Source organism: Microcebus murinus, chromosome 1 (assembly GCF_040939455.1).
Source record: "Microcebus murinus isolate Inina chromosome 1, M.murinus_Inina_mat1.0, whole genome shotgun sequence".
Taxonomy (NCBI): Eukaryota; Metazoa; Chordata; class Mammalia; order Primates; family Cheirogaleidae; genus Microcebus; species Microcebus murinus.
The window spans coordinates 115,191,252-115,209,578 of NC_134104.1; the positions used below are offsets into that span (position 1 = coordinate 115,191,252).

General features: G+C 42.0%; 1 protein-coding gene across 1 annotated transcript in view; it reads right to left on the reverse strand.

Annotated features, from left to right (window-relative positions):
* Window positions 1-7,953: 7,953 nt before the first annotated feature.
* Window positions 7,954-18,327, reverse strand: part of ATP1B3 (ATPase Na+/K+ transporting subunit beta 3) — a 42,216-nt gene continuing 31,842 nt past the window's right edge. Inside the window, exons 5-7 of the mRNA XM_012762349.2 lie at window positions 16,366-16,416; window positions 11,495-11,581; window positions 7,954-8,630 (exon numbers count right to left, since the gene is read on the reverse strand). Of these exons, the coding sequence (XP_012617803.1) occupies window positions 8,460-8,630; window positions 11,495-11,581; window positions 16,366-16,416 (309 nt within the window). The 3' untranslated portion in view covers window positions 7,954-8,459. The remainder of the gene's footprint in view (window positions 8,631-11,494; window positions 11,582-16,365; window positions 16,417-18,327) is intronic.

Below are 18,327 nucleotides of genomic sequence, written 5' to 3' on the forward strand. Positions count from 1 at the left end.
CGGCAGGGTGAGCTTTGAGCAGCATGGGCCCCTGGGGCAGGCAGGGGTGCACACGGGTGGAGAGAGGGGACCTCCTGGCAGGCAGGTGGGACAGTCAGAGCCCAGCAATGTTGAGGGGACCAAGTGGACACCCAATGCTGCCTCAGAAAGGAGGACCAGTCATTCCCGAGTCCCAGCTAAAATCATTTCAGATGTACTCACCTGTAAGTACGACAGACACAAAAGATGGGGACGTAGTATGTGGACAGAAGGGTTAAAAGAGGGCAAGGCCATCGCAGGAAAGACTGGCCTGGGTGTGTCTGTACTCGGCGTCCAGAGAACTTTCAGGCTGTGGCTTTCTCCTCCATTGCCCAGACCACGCCTAATCAGAAGGATCTCATGGAAAACACCTCTAAGGAAACCCATCAGACTTTAAAGAGAAAATGGACCAGGGGCTAGTGTTTGCATCTGTTTACTAAATACAGGATGAAACTAGTAGTTGGGGTTCTTCTATTGCAAAGATCTGGGGCCCCTGAGCCTGGCTGATGCCTGGGGTCTGTGTCAGGGGACCACCCTCCTTAGCATATGCCTCAGGAGCAAACTCCCTTGGATGGATTACGGGAACAACACTCATGTATTAATAGCAGCTGCGTGCATCTCCAAGGGATCTATATTACAGTCAAAGAATGATACCAGGTTCTCAAGGAGCACTTGTGCTACTTTTAAACCCTAACATCTGTTTCTTATACTTGCAGCACACCTGTAAACATCACAGTTCTTTTCCACCTAATACGGATTTCTAAATTCTCCTTGCCACGTGGGCTAACCTTGTCCATCGGAGATATTTGTTAAGGCTCTAAAAGAATCTTCTACAATCTTATTTTTAAAAGAGTAGGCTGAGCACCGTAGCTCACGCCTGTAATCCTAGCACTCTGGGAGGCTGAGGTGGGAGGATTGCTCAAGGTCAGGAGTTCAAGACCAGCCTGAATAAGAGCGAGACCCCGTCTTTCCTATAAATAGAAAAATTAGCAGAGTGCAGTTGTGGGCGCCTGTAGTCCCAGCTTCTCAGGAGACTAAGACAGGAGGATCACTTGAACCCAGGAGTTTGAGGTTACTGTGAGCTATGATGATACCATAGCACTCTACCTGGGGTGACAGAGCAAGGCTCTGTTTCAAAAAAAAATTTTTTTTTAAATAAATAAAAAGGGCCGGGTGCGATGGCTCATGCCTATAATCCTAGCACTCTGGGAGGCTGAGGCGGGCGGATTGCTCAGGAGTTCAAAACCAGCCTGAGCAAGAGCGAGACCCCGTCTCTACTATAAATAGAAAGAAAATAATTGGCCAACTAAAATATATATAGAAAAAATTAGCTGGGCATGGTGGCAGGCATGGTGGCACATGCCTGTAGTCCCAGCTACTTGGGAGGCTGAGGCAGGAGGATCGCTTGAGCCCAGGAGTTTGAGGTTGCTGTGAGCTAGGCTGATGCCATGGCACTTTAGCCTGGGCAACAGTGAGACTCTGTCTCTAAATAAATAAATAAATAAATAAATAAATAAATAGACCTTGTCTAAAGGAAAAAAAAGTTACAGTAAGCTATGATCACATCACTGTACTCCAGCAGCCTGGGTGACAGTGAGATCTCATCTCTAAAAAAAGTAAAAAGCAGTAAAAGAAAGAGTAATGTGCCCTGGAGGCTGTGTGTAGGCATGGTCACATGCCTTCCCTCTGGGCGGCCCTGAACGTAAGGGCATGTGACAAGAGTTCCAAAACCTCTTCCAAGAGGCCCTGCAGACCTGCTGGCTGGGAACACAGCGTGTAGATGAGCACGCAAAGCTGACTCTGGCCTCAGCACTTCGTCTGCACTTACCAGGACTTAGTTTTTGCAAAGGTCATCACTTTATATTAAGAACCAAGAAAAGGGCCGGGCGCGGTGGCTCACGCCTGTAATCCTAGCTCTCTGGGAGGCCGAGGCAGGCAAATTGCTTGAGGTCAGGAGTTCAAAACCAGCCTGAACAAGAGCGAGACCCCATCTCTACTATAAATAGAAATAAATTAATTGGCCAACTAATATATATATAATGAGCTGGGCATGGTGGCGCACGCCTGTAGTCCCAGCTACTCGGGAGGCTGAGGCAGGAGGATCATTTGAGCCCAGGAGTTTGAGGTTGCTGTGAGCGAGGCTGACGCCATGACACTCACGCTAGCCTGGGCAACAAAGCGAGACTCTGTCTCACAAAAAAAAAAAAAAAAAAAAAAAAAAAGGACCAAGAAAAGGACAGCCACCACCCAGAGGACTCAAGAAGTAGCTTTTGCCTGGCTGTAGTTGCTAGTCTGTAAGTTCTGTGAGTGCAGGATCTTGTTTTGATCCCCAGTGTATCCCAAGCTCCTAGCACAGTGTGTAGCACATAGTGCTCAATAAGCACTTTTCAAATGATTTTTTTGTAGTATATATATACTATATATATGTTTTCTTATTTTATATATATATATATATATACATATATATATATACATATATATATATATTTTTTCTTATTAGAGACAGGGTCTTGCTATGTTGCCCAGGCTGGACTCAAACTCATGGGCTTAAGCGATCCTCCTGAGTAGCTGAGATTACAGGCGTGAGCCACCTTGCCTGGCTCTAAATGATTTTTTTAAATGTCTCATTAAGTGACATGACAGCAACTTTGCCCATATTTTCTAGGTGAGGTCCCTTCATCTCCAAGCCAGTGGCCTCCAGAAGCTTGTGTCATTCAGTTGGGAGGAAGGGGTCACTGACAGGAACCCTGTTAATGGTCAGGCTTGCACCATGGCATCCTCAGGAAGCTGGACCCATGTCTGCAGGTCCCTGTCCTCCCACAGGGCCACAGGCCAAGGCAGAGGACATGAAAATGCCCCACCCGTTACCCGCTCTGCCCGCTGTGTCTAGCTGAGGACCCGAACGCCACGGGCTCAGGGACGCAGGGCACTTCACCTCGGCCTTGGTGCATGGTTATTTGACAGCTGACCAGTATCTATCCTAGGCCTTCCTTCTCTCAAATCCCCTCCCCCCTTCGCCCTGGCTGTGCGTTCCGGCATCGCACCCACCACGACGGGGCGCTGAGGAGCCCGTGCTCAGACGTGGTCCTCAGAGCGGCGGCAGCACTTGGGAGTGGTCAGCAGATAAGTTTGAGAAGTCTGAGAAGATGACCATATGAGTTTTCTATTTGTTGCCATAACAAATCACCAGATTTAGCGGCTTAAAGCAATATTCATTATTTCCTATTTCTGAGGGCCAGTGGTCCGGGCACAACGTGGCCTGCGGAGTCTGCTCCGAGCGGGGCTGGGTTCTTATCCGGAGGCTCCGGGGGAGATCCGGCCCCTGAACTCGCTGGCAGAGCACACGTCCTTCTCCTGCTGCCCACGTGGCCCCTCCGAACAGCAACCGGGTGTCCCAGCCTCCTCCTGCTCCCACCTGGCCCCGGGACAGCCAGGGTACTCTCCCTATTTTAAGGTCAACTCACTGGTTACTTAAATTTCATCTAGAAGGTCCTTCTGCCAAGTGACAGAGCAAAAACCACAGGCATGACACCAGGAAGCAAAGGGCACAGGGGCTAAAATGCCACGATGGCTTCCCGGGCGCTGGGGTGGGCTGCCTCAGAAGGGCGCTCGGACGGAATTCTTGGTTGGCTCCCCCGGCCACAGCCCACGCGGGCTTCCTCCCCGGCCTGTTTCACTCCCTCGAGCCATGCCCACCCTCCATGCTGCCACATGGTCTCTAAGGACATCCCGATTCCCCACCCCCGGGGGAGGCTGTCTGAAGATGCACATAATTCTGCAGGAAACTCCATGCCTTTCCACACCGCACCCAGTTGTTCTTGGCCACCCAGAGGGGTCAAATGAAACAAGGCCAGCGCGAGAAACGTGGTGACCCGTTTCGTCGCACCCCTCAGGCTATCCCAGCGCCTGCGTCAGAGACCTGCAGGGCAGGCTGGAGGCATCTGGGGCCCCGTGTTCTCAGGGCTTTCTTGCCCGGCGGCCACCCGGCCAGGACTGCGCTCTTCCAGCTGGAGACCAGTACGTGAGCGGATGGAGGGGTCACGACTTCAGACAAATCTGCAACTAATGATGGCTGGTTGGTTGGCAGGAAAATGCAGTTTGTTCTCATGAAGGCCCTTCTGTCGCCCCAAGGACCCGGACACAAACTGAGGCGGCTGACTTAGAAGACAGACGTTCCCTTATCAATTCATGTTTTGTTTCTGTTTTTCATGCTTAAAATACCAGCCCTTACCAGTCTAGATTCCCAAGTGAATTTTGGTTTGTTTCTAGAATGCAAGTCCTTCCTCAATGGACAAATCTTGCCACTTTGGATAATGGTCAAAGGGCCTGCTATAGGTTTCTGAAACCAGATCCAAAAATCACTTGTGAAATGTTCTGAAGGTTGGAAGTTGGTAGCATAGTTAGTATCAAGGGGCTTCTATGAAGGATGAGTAATTGGGACATGAGAAAATTGTTCAAGAATCAGACACACTGCTTTCTAGTCATGCCGGATCTGTTTTGCAACCAAGAGCATGAAGGAAGCCTTCTTGTGAACACGGATCCTCCCTCCAGAAGCCTGGGGCACTAGGGGGTAAGCCCCCTCCATGAGGAGCATACGAAATCTGCTGCTCAAAGTCAGGGGCTTGACTTTCAAAGACAACATAACCCTTCAGTGTGAGTACTAACGGATCAGGAAAATCAATATAGCAAACACTGCTATCATTAAACTCCAACTTGACTTTATTGAAGCAAGGAAATCCAAGTGAAATTAACACTTCCATGTGGACTGTGTAACTCATTTATTAGTGCCCCTCCTTGCATACGAACCTGTTACACGAGTCTGTAGGCAGACACGGAAAAGACTTTCAACTTCTGCCTCTTTTTCACCACTCCTCTCTATGGGTGATAACTGTTCCATCCAACCCAGCTGCAGAACTGTAGTTACAGTTTCCAGTTACCAGGAAAACCTGTATCCTGAAAATGAGGGTGAACACTTGGAAATGAACATTAAACATCTACTGCATGTGGGCACTGTACATATTTTCTCATTTAATCCTTGCAACCCGAAGGGTGGCATTACCTTCATTTTGTAGATAACTGCAGCTCAGGGTTAAGCAATCTGCCTAAGGTTTGTTTCTAAGCAATCAAATGTTAGTGGGGATTTAAAGCCAGTTCTCCCTCCTCCAGTTCTGTCCCTCCAAAACGAAAGGTCATGGATTCAACTTGAATTTGATCCCTTCCAACAGACTATAAAATCTGAGAAGTCCTCTTTACAAGTTGCAGCTTCAGCAACAGGCAATCCTATCACGTTTGGACTTTGCAAGGAGGACAAACTGTCCTTTCTTAGCTCACCACTACATGCACAGGGGAAATTGCCACTAAGAAAGTACAGCAGAGCTTAAGTTACAGGCTGAACCATGCAAGTGCTAGGTAGAGAATATCTCCTTAGAAAAGTCTACAAGATACACTGGAACACAGGATGGGGCTGAACGCCTGTGTTCAAAGTGGGACACATTCAACTATACTGCAATTTGTCACCTACAGCACTGAAGAGGTCAAAATGAAATATTCAGACTTCATATATTAAAAAGTCCCAAGTATGTGGAATCTTAATGCAGATTGCTAAAAAAATAAAAAATAAAAAATAAAAAAATAAAAAAAGTCCCAAGTATGAAAGAGCTTGGAAATCTAAGGAAACTAATTTACAATTTTCCTTGAGTTAGGAATATAATGCACTGATTTAAATATCAATTGAAGTTGGCAGAGCGTGGCTCACGCCTATAATCCTAGCACTCTGGGAGGCTGAAGCAGGTGGATCGTTTGAGCTCAGGAGTTCAAGACCAGCCTGAGCAAGGGAAGATCCCATCTCTACTAAAAAAAAAAAATAGAAATTAGCTGGACAACTAAAAGTATATATAGAAAAAATTAGCCAGGCATGGTGGCGCATGCCTGTAGTCCCAGCTACTCGGGAGGCTGAGGCAGGATTGCTTGAGCCCAAGAGTTTGAGGTTGCTGTGAGCTAGGCTGACGCCACAGTACTCTAGCCCGGGCAACATAGTGAGACTCTGTCTCAAAAAATATATATATCAGTTAAAGTCAACTGACAGTTCAATCTTCTCCATCTACTAAATCAAACTAGTGCTAGGCTCTATCACCAAGGATGCAAAGCTGGTTCTCTTTAGCCCTTTGTTCCTGGAACTGTGGTCTGCGAATGAGCAGCACAGGTCTTATCTTAGAGGTTGCTGGACATACAGACTGTCTAGGAATGGGAACCTGCATGTTAACACCCAGGTGATAGGCAGGCAAATCACATCCTGTGGTTCTGAGGGAGATCTAAGTGCAGCAGAAATGCAGACTCCTACGGTGTCCCGCTCCCTGCCTGGCTCCTGGCCACCCTTTCTCCTCCAGAAAACACTGTCTATTGGGACTTTTCACAAAAGTAAGGTCTTAGTAGAGGGAGGGACTTTTGGAATAATCCAGCGCTGTCCCCCCTCCATGGCCCTTGCACACAGCCACCACAGCCATCGTCACACCCTGTGTCTCAGAGCCTCTCCCTCCTGGTTTAAGATCTTTGAGAAACTCTGTCTTTTTACCTCTGTATTGTCAAAGTCCAGCAGATCATTTCCTGACACATAGCAGGACTGTGATAAATTGTTGCTAAACTCCCCTCATTTCAACAAAAGAATAAAACAGAGCCAGGAGTCGTCGGGGAGGTCAGCTAAGATCACATGGCAGTCAGGGGCTGAGTCAAGTCCAAGGTTCTGACCTGGGAGGCCTATATAAGATTCTGTGGTGTAGTTCCCATTTTTATTTCTGTCCCAAACCCACTCCCTCATTTTGGATGTCTGCTTTTATCTAAGCTCCTTGAAACAGAAACTTCATCCATATTACACCTCAAAAAAACACAAGAATATAAATTTAACCAAATAGCATGAACTTGGCATGAGCCAAAGTTGACAGCTGTTGAGGACCTGTTCACATGGGGCCAGCTAAAGTGAATGTCCTAGCTAGTGCATGCCACTGCTCTTGCATCAACATTCTTTTATCCTTTACGCTCTGAAGAAACAGCATAAAGAGGAAAATCAAAGCTCAGAAAAGGTTTGCTTTATTAACTCCGAGAATCATTTTCTTCAATTACAAAGACTTCTAAAATGAAAATCTGTTATCGCTATGATCTTAGTGACAGAGCCACAGAGCAACAAACGAGCGAGCGCACCACGTGGGCTGAGTGCCCACTGCCAAGGCACAGAGGCTGTGCCCGGCCACTGAGGCCCGGATGCGCAGGCGAGGCCACCCAGAGCCCTCAAGTTTTTCCAAACAGCCATTCCTGAGCTGGTCGTGCTGGGTCCCACCATCCTGGCTTAAACCAACACAAAACTTCAAGAGTATCTGCTTTGCATCTTTTTTTTTTTTTAAAGAAGAGTAAAAAAACAAAAAGTAGGCTTAAAAAACCCCAGATCATATGGGAAGTACACCTTCCCCAATAGAGGAGAAAGTAGCTCAAATTATGACAAAAAACCCACACCTATAACACACCTAAGACTGACGGAGGAAACACCCCACGACACTGACAGAAGGGTGCTCAAACCAACTGTTGTTTGGTATGAAGCTTTGAATAAGTTCCAAGTTTTTATATTTTATAATTTATGTCTTTTATTAGAGTCCAGAGTCTGCTAAATAAAAGCAGTAACAAGATATTTCACAAACTATTATACAATTTAAGTCTTATGAATTTAATTTCATAAAAAATTAGGTGCATATTCATACTGGCTAACCTAAAAATGCTATATTTCATCTATGGTCTAAAATACTTCATAGGAGACTTAGTTCCCGCACTAAAAACAATCTCATCAGTTTTTAATACATGTTTTACAACAAAAAGTTTGTGCTCTTAATCAAAAAGACCCACACAGACTAATTCAGCGTGTAAAAAATAAATTTTACAAAAAATCCCAGATAACACTTTCAAATCCACTTTTATTTTGTCTTTTTTCCTCCTCACATACAGAACTTCCCCCTCACCACATTTCTTGCAGCTATAAAGTCACTTGATGTTGGCCAGGTACCATTTTATCACTAAAACTTTGTTGGCATCAAAATATTGAGTTAACCAGTGTTAAATCCATAAAATATTTACATAGCACAGCACAGTAAGCTTTAGACACTTGGCAATTAAACCACACATAAAGAGGACGAGACCCCCATTCTACATGCTCGGTCTCAGGTGTTCACCGGTCCCTATCTGGTGACTGGACACTGGTTCAGGGCAGCAGAGGCAACAGGCAGTTACTTCAGAGGACACTGAGCACTACGATCTGGAAGCACGTTATGATGCTACACCAGTGTCATGTACCACACCACCTTTCTCCAAGATGGTCTCATAATTCTAGAATGGCAGGTCCAGCTGATACAAAACGAAGACAGACAATACAACATTTATTCTGTGGAGATATCCTGCGAATACTACGCATGTGCGGTGATTTTGAACATGACTCGTCCCAAAAACTTGTCACGATCATCCTGGCTTTTTAGGTTGGGTGATCCATCAATCTTGCACTCAACTGTCACTTCTTTCCCAGGATTGTTAGGCACAAAGAGGACCTGAACAGCAACTAATGGCTGTCGATATCCCACCTGTTAAAAAGGAAAACACATTAAGCCAAATTCTACGGTAACTTCATCTATATTTTTCTGTCAGGAGTTAGTTTATTCTGTGAAATTAAAAAGAACACCACTAGATCTATTATTTTCTGTTCTCTGCCTTACTTTGTTTTTTCTTTGAAGCTGCAATTTTATATTTAATTTTTATCGATGAAAGTGTTTATGGCTATGATTTTCCTGCACAGGTTGTGGTTATATTGTCCTTATTATTTTTTAAGATGTTTTACAATCTTGGTGTGAATTTTCCTTTTCATCCAAGAGTTATTTAAGAGGCTTCCACTCCCTCACTCCCCATGTGGAAAGATCTTTTTATTTCAATAATTTCTAGTTTTATTGCACTGTGACCAGAAAAGTATTGATTATACTCATAACAGTTTTAGCTTTAATATGGTTTCTAAATATAATTCTTCACTAAAGGAATCAGGGCCGATTCCAAGGCTGGGACAGGAAACATGCCATATGAAAGCGCCACCATGCCTGGCTAATTTTTCTATATATTTTTAGTTGTTCAATTAATTTCTATTTTTAGTAGAGATGGGGTCTCACTCTTGCTCAGGCTGGTCTTGAACTCCTGACCTTGAGCGATCCACCCACCTTGGCCTCCCAGAGTGCTAGGGTTACAGGTGCAAGCCACCTCGCCCGGCCAAACTAGGATATCTTGTGATGCCAGAATATAAAGATGTGATCCCAGAATCATGGGAATAGGACAAAAAGACACAGAAGCCAGCCTGAAGGTCTCCTACCACCAAATCTGGGACAAGTTTAGCATCAAAATAAATAATGATTTAAAAAGATTAGAACATGGCCAGGCGCGGTGGTTCACGCCTGTAATCCTAGCACTCTGGGAGGCCGAGGCGGGCGGATTGCTCAAGGTCAGGAGTTCAAAACCAGCCTGAGCGAGACCCCATCTCTACTATAAAAATAGGAAGAAATTAATTGGCCAACTAATATATATATATAAATAAAAATTAGCCGGGCATGGTGGTGCATGCCTGTAGTCCCAGCTACTCGGGAGGCTGAGGCAGGAGGATCGCTTGAGCCCAGGAGTTTGAGGTTGCTGTGAGCTAGGCTGATGCCATGGCACTCACTCTAGCCTAGGCAAGAAAGCGAGACTCTGTTTCAAAAAAAAAAAAAAAAAAAAAAAAGATTAGAACAAATTCTATAATTATAGAATTAAATAAGAATCCATGAGTCTATAATGGATAGAAATAAATAAATGGAGAAGGAAAGCCTCCTTGGAGCAGAATGCCAACTAGTAAGTGGAAAAAGATGAAATTAGAAAAACCATCATTTAGGAATAATCCTACTAATAACTGATTTAGGCAAGGAATCAACACATGCTAAAGCTTTTGTAAAAACAAGGTGATTTATAGACTGTAAAGGGTTGCCCCTCCCCCATGCATAGTACTTGTTGATAACATAGGAAACTGGTGTCATCAAGTTAACACCACCACTGATGGGACCATTGGCACCACATCCTCCTGAGATGCCCTGAGAATGACATTTCTTCTGAGGCACTCCTACCAACAACGTGCCACCTAAATCTGATCATGAAAAAACACCAAACCCACATTGAGGAACATAAAATAAACCAAAAAAGGCCTATACTCATTTTTGAAGAGTATGAGGGCATGAAACAGACTGAGGAATGGCTCCAGATTATAGGCTGCTAGAGATGTTAACAGTGTGCTATCTTGGACCCAGAAAACACTTGTTTCTTTTTCAATAAAGGGTATTACTGGAACAAATGATGAAATTTCAACAAGGTTTATAGGTTGGATAACAGTGCTGTATTGGTGTTAACTCCCTTTGCTAACTGCAGTATGGTTACTGTCTCAGTCTGTTTTCTGTTGCTTATAACAAAATACCTGAAACTGGGTAATTTATAAAGAAAAGGAATTTATTCCTTACAGTTACAGAGGCTGAGAAGTCCAAGATGGAGGGGTCGCATCTGGTGAGGGCCTTCTTGCTGGTGGGGGAGTCCCGAGGGCATCACATGGCGAGGGCCTGAGTATGCCGACGCTAGCTCAGGTCTCTCTCCTCTTCTATAAGGCCTCCAGTTCCCCTCCCATGATAACGCATCAATCCATGAATGGATTAATCCACTCACGAGCACAGAACCCTCATGGCCCAATAACGCCATGTTGGGGAATAAGTTTTAACTTGAGCTTGGGAGGGGACAAATATCCCAACGACTGCACTTAATATTATTATTTTTAGGAAATCACACTCAGGTACTTAGTGTAAAGGGGCAATATATTTGTAACGTAGTCCCAAATGGTTCAGGGAGAAAAATTTATATATTAAAAAAATAGAGAATGATATGACAAATTAGGTAAAATGTCAACATTTGGGAAATTTGGGTAAAGGGTCTACAGAAATTCCTTGTGCTATTTTGGCCACTTTAAGCCTGAAATCATTTCAAAATAGAAAGTTTAAATACACACAGTATGATCCAAATTTTATGAAATGATACTTATATATTTCAAGAAAAAAATAAGGAAGAAATTACATAATAGTGTGTCTCTGGGTAAGGAGTGTTTTAATTTATTTAGTACTTTTCTACTTCCTCCAAATAAGTATATACTACTACTTTCATAATGAAAAAGAAGATATTTTAAAGATAATCATCTCTTAATTTACCTGCTTGGGTTTTGTGCTCTGAATCACAGATGTGGAATTTACCATCACCATTTGTTTTTAAAAACCTGAACAGACAATGCACAAATCATACAGGGCATATGTCTACCTACACGGGACAGGTGATATTTTTAATACAAATATTCTAATTTCCCAAAAGGTAAGTAAGTACCACACAAGAACTTCTAAATACTTACGTGCCGTTTTTTCCCATAATATGGAAAATATTTTAAGTCTATAATTCCATCAGCAGGATAAGTTTCTACAGCTGCTATGTTTTCATCCTAAAGTTGAAAGCAAAAGAAACCCTTTTTAAATCACAAGAAATATTCAGACCCCACGGATGCTAAGCAAAAAAAAAAAAATCACAAGAAATAGTTTTTAAAAATGTGTCTTATAATTAAAGCAGTGTCAATTATAAACAGTTTGGGGAAACTATAATGCTACTCCAACTATATGAATTACAAGTATATTTTTTAGAAGATACTTGCTCATTTTTTTTTTTTAGACAGAGTCTCAATCTGTCAACCCTTGGTAGAGTGCAGTGGCATCATTCTAGCTCACTATATCCTCAATTTTCTGGGCTGAAGCAATCCTCCTGCCTCAGCCTCCTGAGTAGCTGGGACTACAGGTGCGTACCATGGTGCCTGGCTAATTTTTCTATTTTTAGTAGACAGAGGGTCTTGTTCTTGCTCAGGCTGGTCTTGAACTCCTGAGCTCAAGCGATCCTCCCGCCTCGGGCTCCCAGAGTGCTAGGATTACAGGTGTGAGCCACTGCACCCAGCCCTTGCACATCTTAATTGTAAATATTACATCATTAAACCCTGTGACACAAACTACCCTGATTGTTCTTCCATTTCCTGATACACCATACACTCTTTTTTTTTTTTTTTATGAGAGTCCCTTTTAATTTATAGGAGTCTCATTCATGTACTGCCTGTAAAATCTGCCTTCCAACTACCAAACACCAGGTGTCTGGCCACTGATAGCAGGAATGTACCAGTAGGTTTGGGTCTGACGTTTTCCTGAAATGAATTAAAATATTGTGCTTCCAGACAAGACTGGAAAGCAATGGTTGCCAGAAGGTGCTAATCTAGAATGTAGCACTCAGGCCTGGGAGGCAGCAGGTGCAAAAGCTGTATGTGATTAATAACTATGATAACTGTAACCAGAGGGGAGATCATGACGCAACTGACAGAAACTACTAGGGAAAATTTAAAGTACTGCAAGCAAAACCCTTCTTAGCTGATTTAAGTATTATATTTCACATGAATAAACTTATGAACATATGTAAATCATTAAGTATTATGAGCCTACCAGTATTCTATGTATTTAAAAAACTGATAAGGCTGGGCACAGTGGCTCACGCCTATAATCCTAGCATCCTGGGAGGCCGGGGTGGGAGGATAGCTTGAGCTCAGGACTTCAAGCCCAAGCAAGAATGAGACCACATCAAGAAAGAAAGACAAGAAAGAGGAAGGAAGGGGGGGGAAGGGAAGGGAGGAAGGAAAGAAAGGAGGAAGGGGGGGAGGGGAGGAGAGGAGAGGAGAGGGAGAGGGAGAGGGAGAGGGAGAGGGAGAGGGGAGGGGAGGGGAGGGGAGGGGAGGGGAGGGGAGGGGAGGGGAGAGGAGAGGAGAGGAGAGGAGAGAGGAGAGGAGGAAAAGGAGAAGAAAAAAAGAAAAGTGAAAAGAAAAGAAAAGAAAAGAAAAGAAAAGAAAAGAAAACAAAACAAAACAAAACAGCTGGGTGTTGCTGCTTGTACCCGTAGTCCCAGCTATCCTAGAGTCTGAGGCAGAAGGATTGCTTAGAGTCCAGGAGTTGGAGGTTTACAGTGAGCTACAATAACACCACTGCACTCTACCCAGGGCGGTACAGTAAGACTCTGTCTCAACAAAAACTAACAAGGCAACTGAGTACCCCTCCTCAAAACCCTGTACCCCTTATTAAAACAAATAAAAAACAATAAACATAAGTACACAAATCTAATCAATATCTATAATCCAGTTCATTCATGCTGTTAGTCATTTCTAGTATTCTTAACAATTTATGAAGATTCTTATGTAACACACTCCAAACAGGCTGAATTCTAATGACTGTAACTTTAGCACACAGTGAGTAGATCAGTGGGTTTACTAAGCACTAGTGAAAATAAAACATTATTAAACACTTGAAATTTAGATTTGAATAAACTAAGGCCGGGTAAGACAGCATAAAGTGATGATACCCCAGCCCCCAAATGGACAAATTCTAATGATCCAGATTAAAAACGTGTGGAAAGAGCAGGAAACAGAAATGCTAAGAGAAAACTGCAGATGCCATTTTTTTTCCTATCACTATTCAAATACCATCCTACATTTGTACTCAATTTTTTAAAAAGTTTAAAATAAAAAATACAATTTTTATACTAGAGAAAAAGCCACTTTGATGAGTGCTTTTCTGCATTAATTGCTTTTGTTGAACAGATTTTAACTTAATATGTGAGCTTTCTTCACAGAAACAGAGATATTCCCCAAAATGAAAAAGGTTTTCTTTGAGTTATAGTTTATTGAGCACCTCGGTGTGTTTCCTACCAGCTTCTACACTTAACTTAGATTTACCTCATTTAAGCCTAACAACCCTTACATTGGCAGGATCAATTGCAGAGAACAGAGGCTCAGAGTTAAGGTCACGTGCTCAAGATCACCCAGAGAGACAGACTCTTAACTGTTCTCTTGGTTTGTGCCTAAATCATAATCTTGGCAGGCTTTTTCTTAAACTTGTAATTTATACCTTCTGTGAAAATAAACATGTAGAGATAGTGAAATATTGAAATGAATATCTGAATGATGAGCTACTTAGGGTGAAGCATACTTGTCACAACTTTCTAAGTACACAAATGGCATCACATTGAAAACCAAGAGCAACTAACTCTAAGAATTTACTGATGATCACTAAGTTCCACTGAAAACAAAACACTTTAAAAATTAGTGTATTTTGTTTCTTTCACACATTTATCTTCCTGAAGACTTGAAACATATATACCAAATGTTTTAAGCAGTGGTTACCTCCAAGTAGCATTTATTTTTTTTCTCTTCTGCCTTTTTCTAATTTTTCTTAAAAGAACCTGATTTTTGTAAAAAATGTAATACTGGGAAAATTACATAATTATGAATATTACATCTTTTGTAAGAATCATCTTTTAAATTAATAGGCCACTTCCAAGGGCATGTTCTGTCATCAATGTTTGCATTTGCAGGGCTCTAACTTGTATAGAACACAGGATAAGTACTTTGGGAAGCCGAGGTGGATCAATCGTTTGAGGCCAGCAGTTTAAGACCAGACTGGGCAACACAGCGAGACCTCGGCTCTACAGAAAAATAATCAGCCAAGTGTGGTGGTATGCACCTGTAGTCCCAGCTACTCAAGGAGGTTGAGGCAGAAGAATCACCTGAGCCCAGGAGTTCAAGGTTACAGTGAGCTGTGACTGCACCCCCATACTCCAGGCTTGGTGACAGAGTGAAACTTTGTCTCTCAAAAAAAAAAAAAAAAAGATTTGATACAGATAAATCTAATAGACAATAGCAATTATGATGATATGCAATAAATGCTTCCATCCAGTGTACAGGGCCACACCTCTAAAATTCATGAGCTCCACCTGGTTACTACTTTGTACAGGACTAGGAGTGAAATGCAAAGTTTTACAAACGTTTCTTCCCATTTTGTGTTTTCCTAAAAACAAAAAAACCCTGCAACTAAATAAGCAAACTAAACAAACAACCCACCTATTTTGATTATTTTATGTACTTTACACACATCTCTTCAAAGCAAAAGGGACAGCACACTGAAATCTGAATCATTAGACCTAGATTTTTCATTACCATTTGCCCCAACTATTCTAGAAGCAAAGGATACATAATAGATAAACATGGAGAAAACTACATTTAAAACCTTTAGGGAAGAGTTATATGGAGTTGTTTATACTGGCCAAAGGCTTACAAAACTGAAACCTAAGGAAAAAAGTTTAAAGCTTTTGCCCTTCTGGCCTGAATGTGTATTTTCCTTTTAGGTGGTGGTAGCTTCATAGACCCACCATTCCAAGCTTACCTACCCTGTTCAAATGCAAAGGCAAAAGAAAAAGCTCCTATGTACAGATACACGATCATGAATATTCTAATCTAGATAGTGAATACTCTTTAAAAATTACTAAGGCCCCAGACCACCAGCATCAGCAGCATCTGAAAACATTAGAAATGCAGATTGTGGGCCCCACCCCAGACCTACTGAGCCACCAACTGCAGGAATGGGACTCAACTAGCCCAAGTGACTGTGATGCGTGATTATGTTTGAGAATCGCTGAGCAAGAAGTTTCTGCCCAAATAAGAAATCCCTTTGCAGTAAAAAGAATTACAATTTTTTCCCACAACTTTAAAAGTAATTTCAATGTAACATTTTAAGTAAAATACCTCTGCCTTACAACTGGAGTTGAATGTTAATATTTAGCACAACGATAACATTAAATTTAGAACTTAATTTCTCCTCAGAACTCTTACCCATCTTTTACATATTTGTCTTAGTTGCATTTGCAGCATGAAGAGAAAACAAAAGAAAGTTATGAGATGAAAACTGCATAGCACTCTGGAAAAAAATCAAGTAGAGATAGGGGAGATAAATAATGCTTCTATCTTAAGGAAAAGGTACCATATTTCATTAAATCTCAGATGGCACTGATGGTTAATGCACCAATTAATGTACTATATGAAGAAAGAAAATCACGACACAGCATTAAGACACCATCAGTTATAAGGTCAATCCTGCTTTCAGTGTTTATTAAGCTGGAGGAAAAAAAGTGAATCTTAGAATTGATGAAATATGGTATATGTGAATGTAAAGGCAATGTGTTCAAAATCAAATGCACATGGAAAAGTTCTTTTTGAATTATCATTAGGGAGGAGAAAGGCTACTCGAAAGAGTTTGGTGGAATTTTATTCTATGAATGGCACTAGAAAGGACTTTAAAAACGTTGACAGGGAAAAGACAAATTTTAAGAAACATCAAAGCTTTAATGGAAATTATTTTTTTTAATACTGACCTTTGAAACACAAGCTATCCTTGGCGTTCCTTCAGGCTTTAATCCAATTATCTAAGGTCAAGAGACATTGATTAATTTAAACATCACATATGTGCGCGGTGGACCCACCCCCCTTTGTTGCTGGGGACCATGGGAGGAAAGGCTGGAACTGGCGCTAACTGGGTTAGCCCAGTTACAACTCCCTTTTACTTTATTTGGGGGGTGGGGGGGAGGGATGTTAAAATGAACTTTTCAATACAATAACCGTGGCATTCAGCTATCTTATAATTGTACTGGGACAATTTAGAAAATAAATCAATTACCAAAGAACTGACCAAAACCCAGTACTGTACTTTGTTACCCTTAAAAACAAGAAACAGAAACCCTTAAACCTATTTATATGAACAAATCATTTAATGTAAATAAGAACTACAGAGGTATAACATAATAATTAACTGTTCTTTACAGAAATGTATTAGGTCGCAATCCCTACCGTGTTTCCACAAGGTTCCATTGAGCCTTCACCATATTCCACACCCTGTGTTCCACAACAGGCAACACTGGGAAGAACCCTATTTTAAGACTCTCTCAGCACTATTCAGTTCTACATAATGTATGTAGTTGATACAACTCTGTATGACTGATAAGAGATATTTATCCATCTCTTTTATGAGAGGATCTTTTGGCATTCTGAATTTATATGCAGTTTATGTGACTGCTAGTAAAATGCAAATATTCCTCTCAAAAAACAAGTATAAAAAAAAAAAAGAATATAATCTCCATGGGAAAAACAAAAAAACAGAAACATGTATTGTTGCAACCTAATAATAATGTCCACAGCAGTAACTAGCTGTGCCTATGCAATGACTTGGGAACTACACTGGGATTAAATCCCCTGCCACAATAGGTGAGCACATCTCATCAGTGACGTCTGTATGTCTCAAGCTGTCCTCCTGCCAAGCCCTGCAAAGCCATCCCCCATCAGCAGACCATTGGTATGGTACAGAGCCTCATCGTTCAAAGAGGCCATCTTGAGAAAGAAAATAAACTCAAGAAGGTGGTCCTCTCCTAGCTTTATAATGGCAACAGATTTTCAGCAATCTAGATGTTGTGAGGATACTTCTAGCAGGCTGGGATTACAAGAGGCATCTGTTAAACTTAAACCTTATAAACTACATTATCTGGTATTTCACATTACTTTTGGCTTACTTTGTTAATCTCAATTCTTATTTCTGCATAAAGTCTGGTTGAAACATCCCACTAATCATTTACTGAGCACCTACTATGTGTCAAGCAATGTTTCAGCAGATCTCTAGAGTGCTATGGGACAACCTGGAAACTGTCATTGTCCAGGGCCACCCAAGGAGATGCAAGGAGAGGTTGGAGGGATGGCAGTCTGGGCAATTCAGGTTCTAGCTGGTTCTCCCTATTGCTAAATTCCTTATTTATTATAGCAATGCCAACTTCAGAAAAACGAATTTTACTTTTATTAAAGATGGCAGCAATTTGCTTACCAATGATGACTTCAGTGCTACATAAACTCACGATCTTGAGGGGTCTATACCTGTTTAGGAAACTACACTTTCCTGAGTAAATGACCAGGAATGACCTCACTCTTCACAGAGGTGAAGAGGACCTACCCCCGTAGGTCCCAAAAGGGTAACTGTAGCATAACACAACTCTGAAGGACAATATTCATACAGCAGCAAGGCACAGGGGTAGGGGTCACTTTATTATACAAAGAAAGCACTTTCCTTTGCACAATGACCCTAATTCGTCATTACTGTCATGTAGAGAACATTGGCTTCTTACTTTGCTAATAACTATACAATTTAGGCACTACTACTTCTGTAAAACATAACAAAATGCTGCTGCTTTGACTACAACTGCAACATCCCACCAAAATCATTAGAATGTGATTTTATTTGTAATTCTATTATTTGATTACATATATACATACTGTAAAACTATGCTTTCTAATAA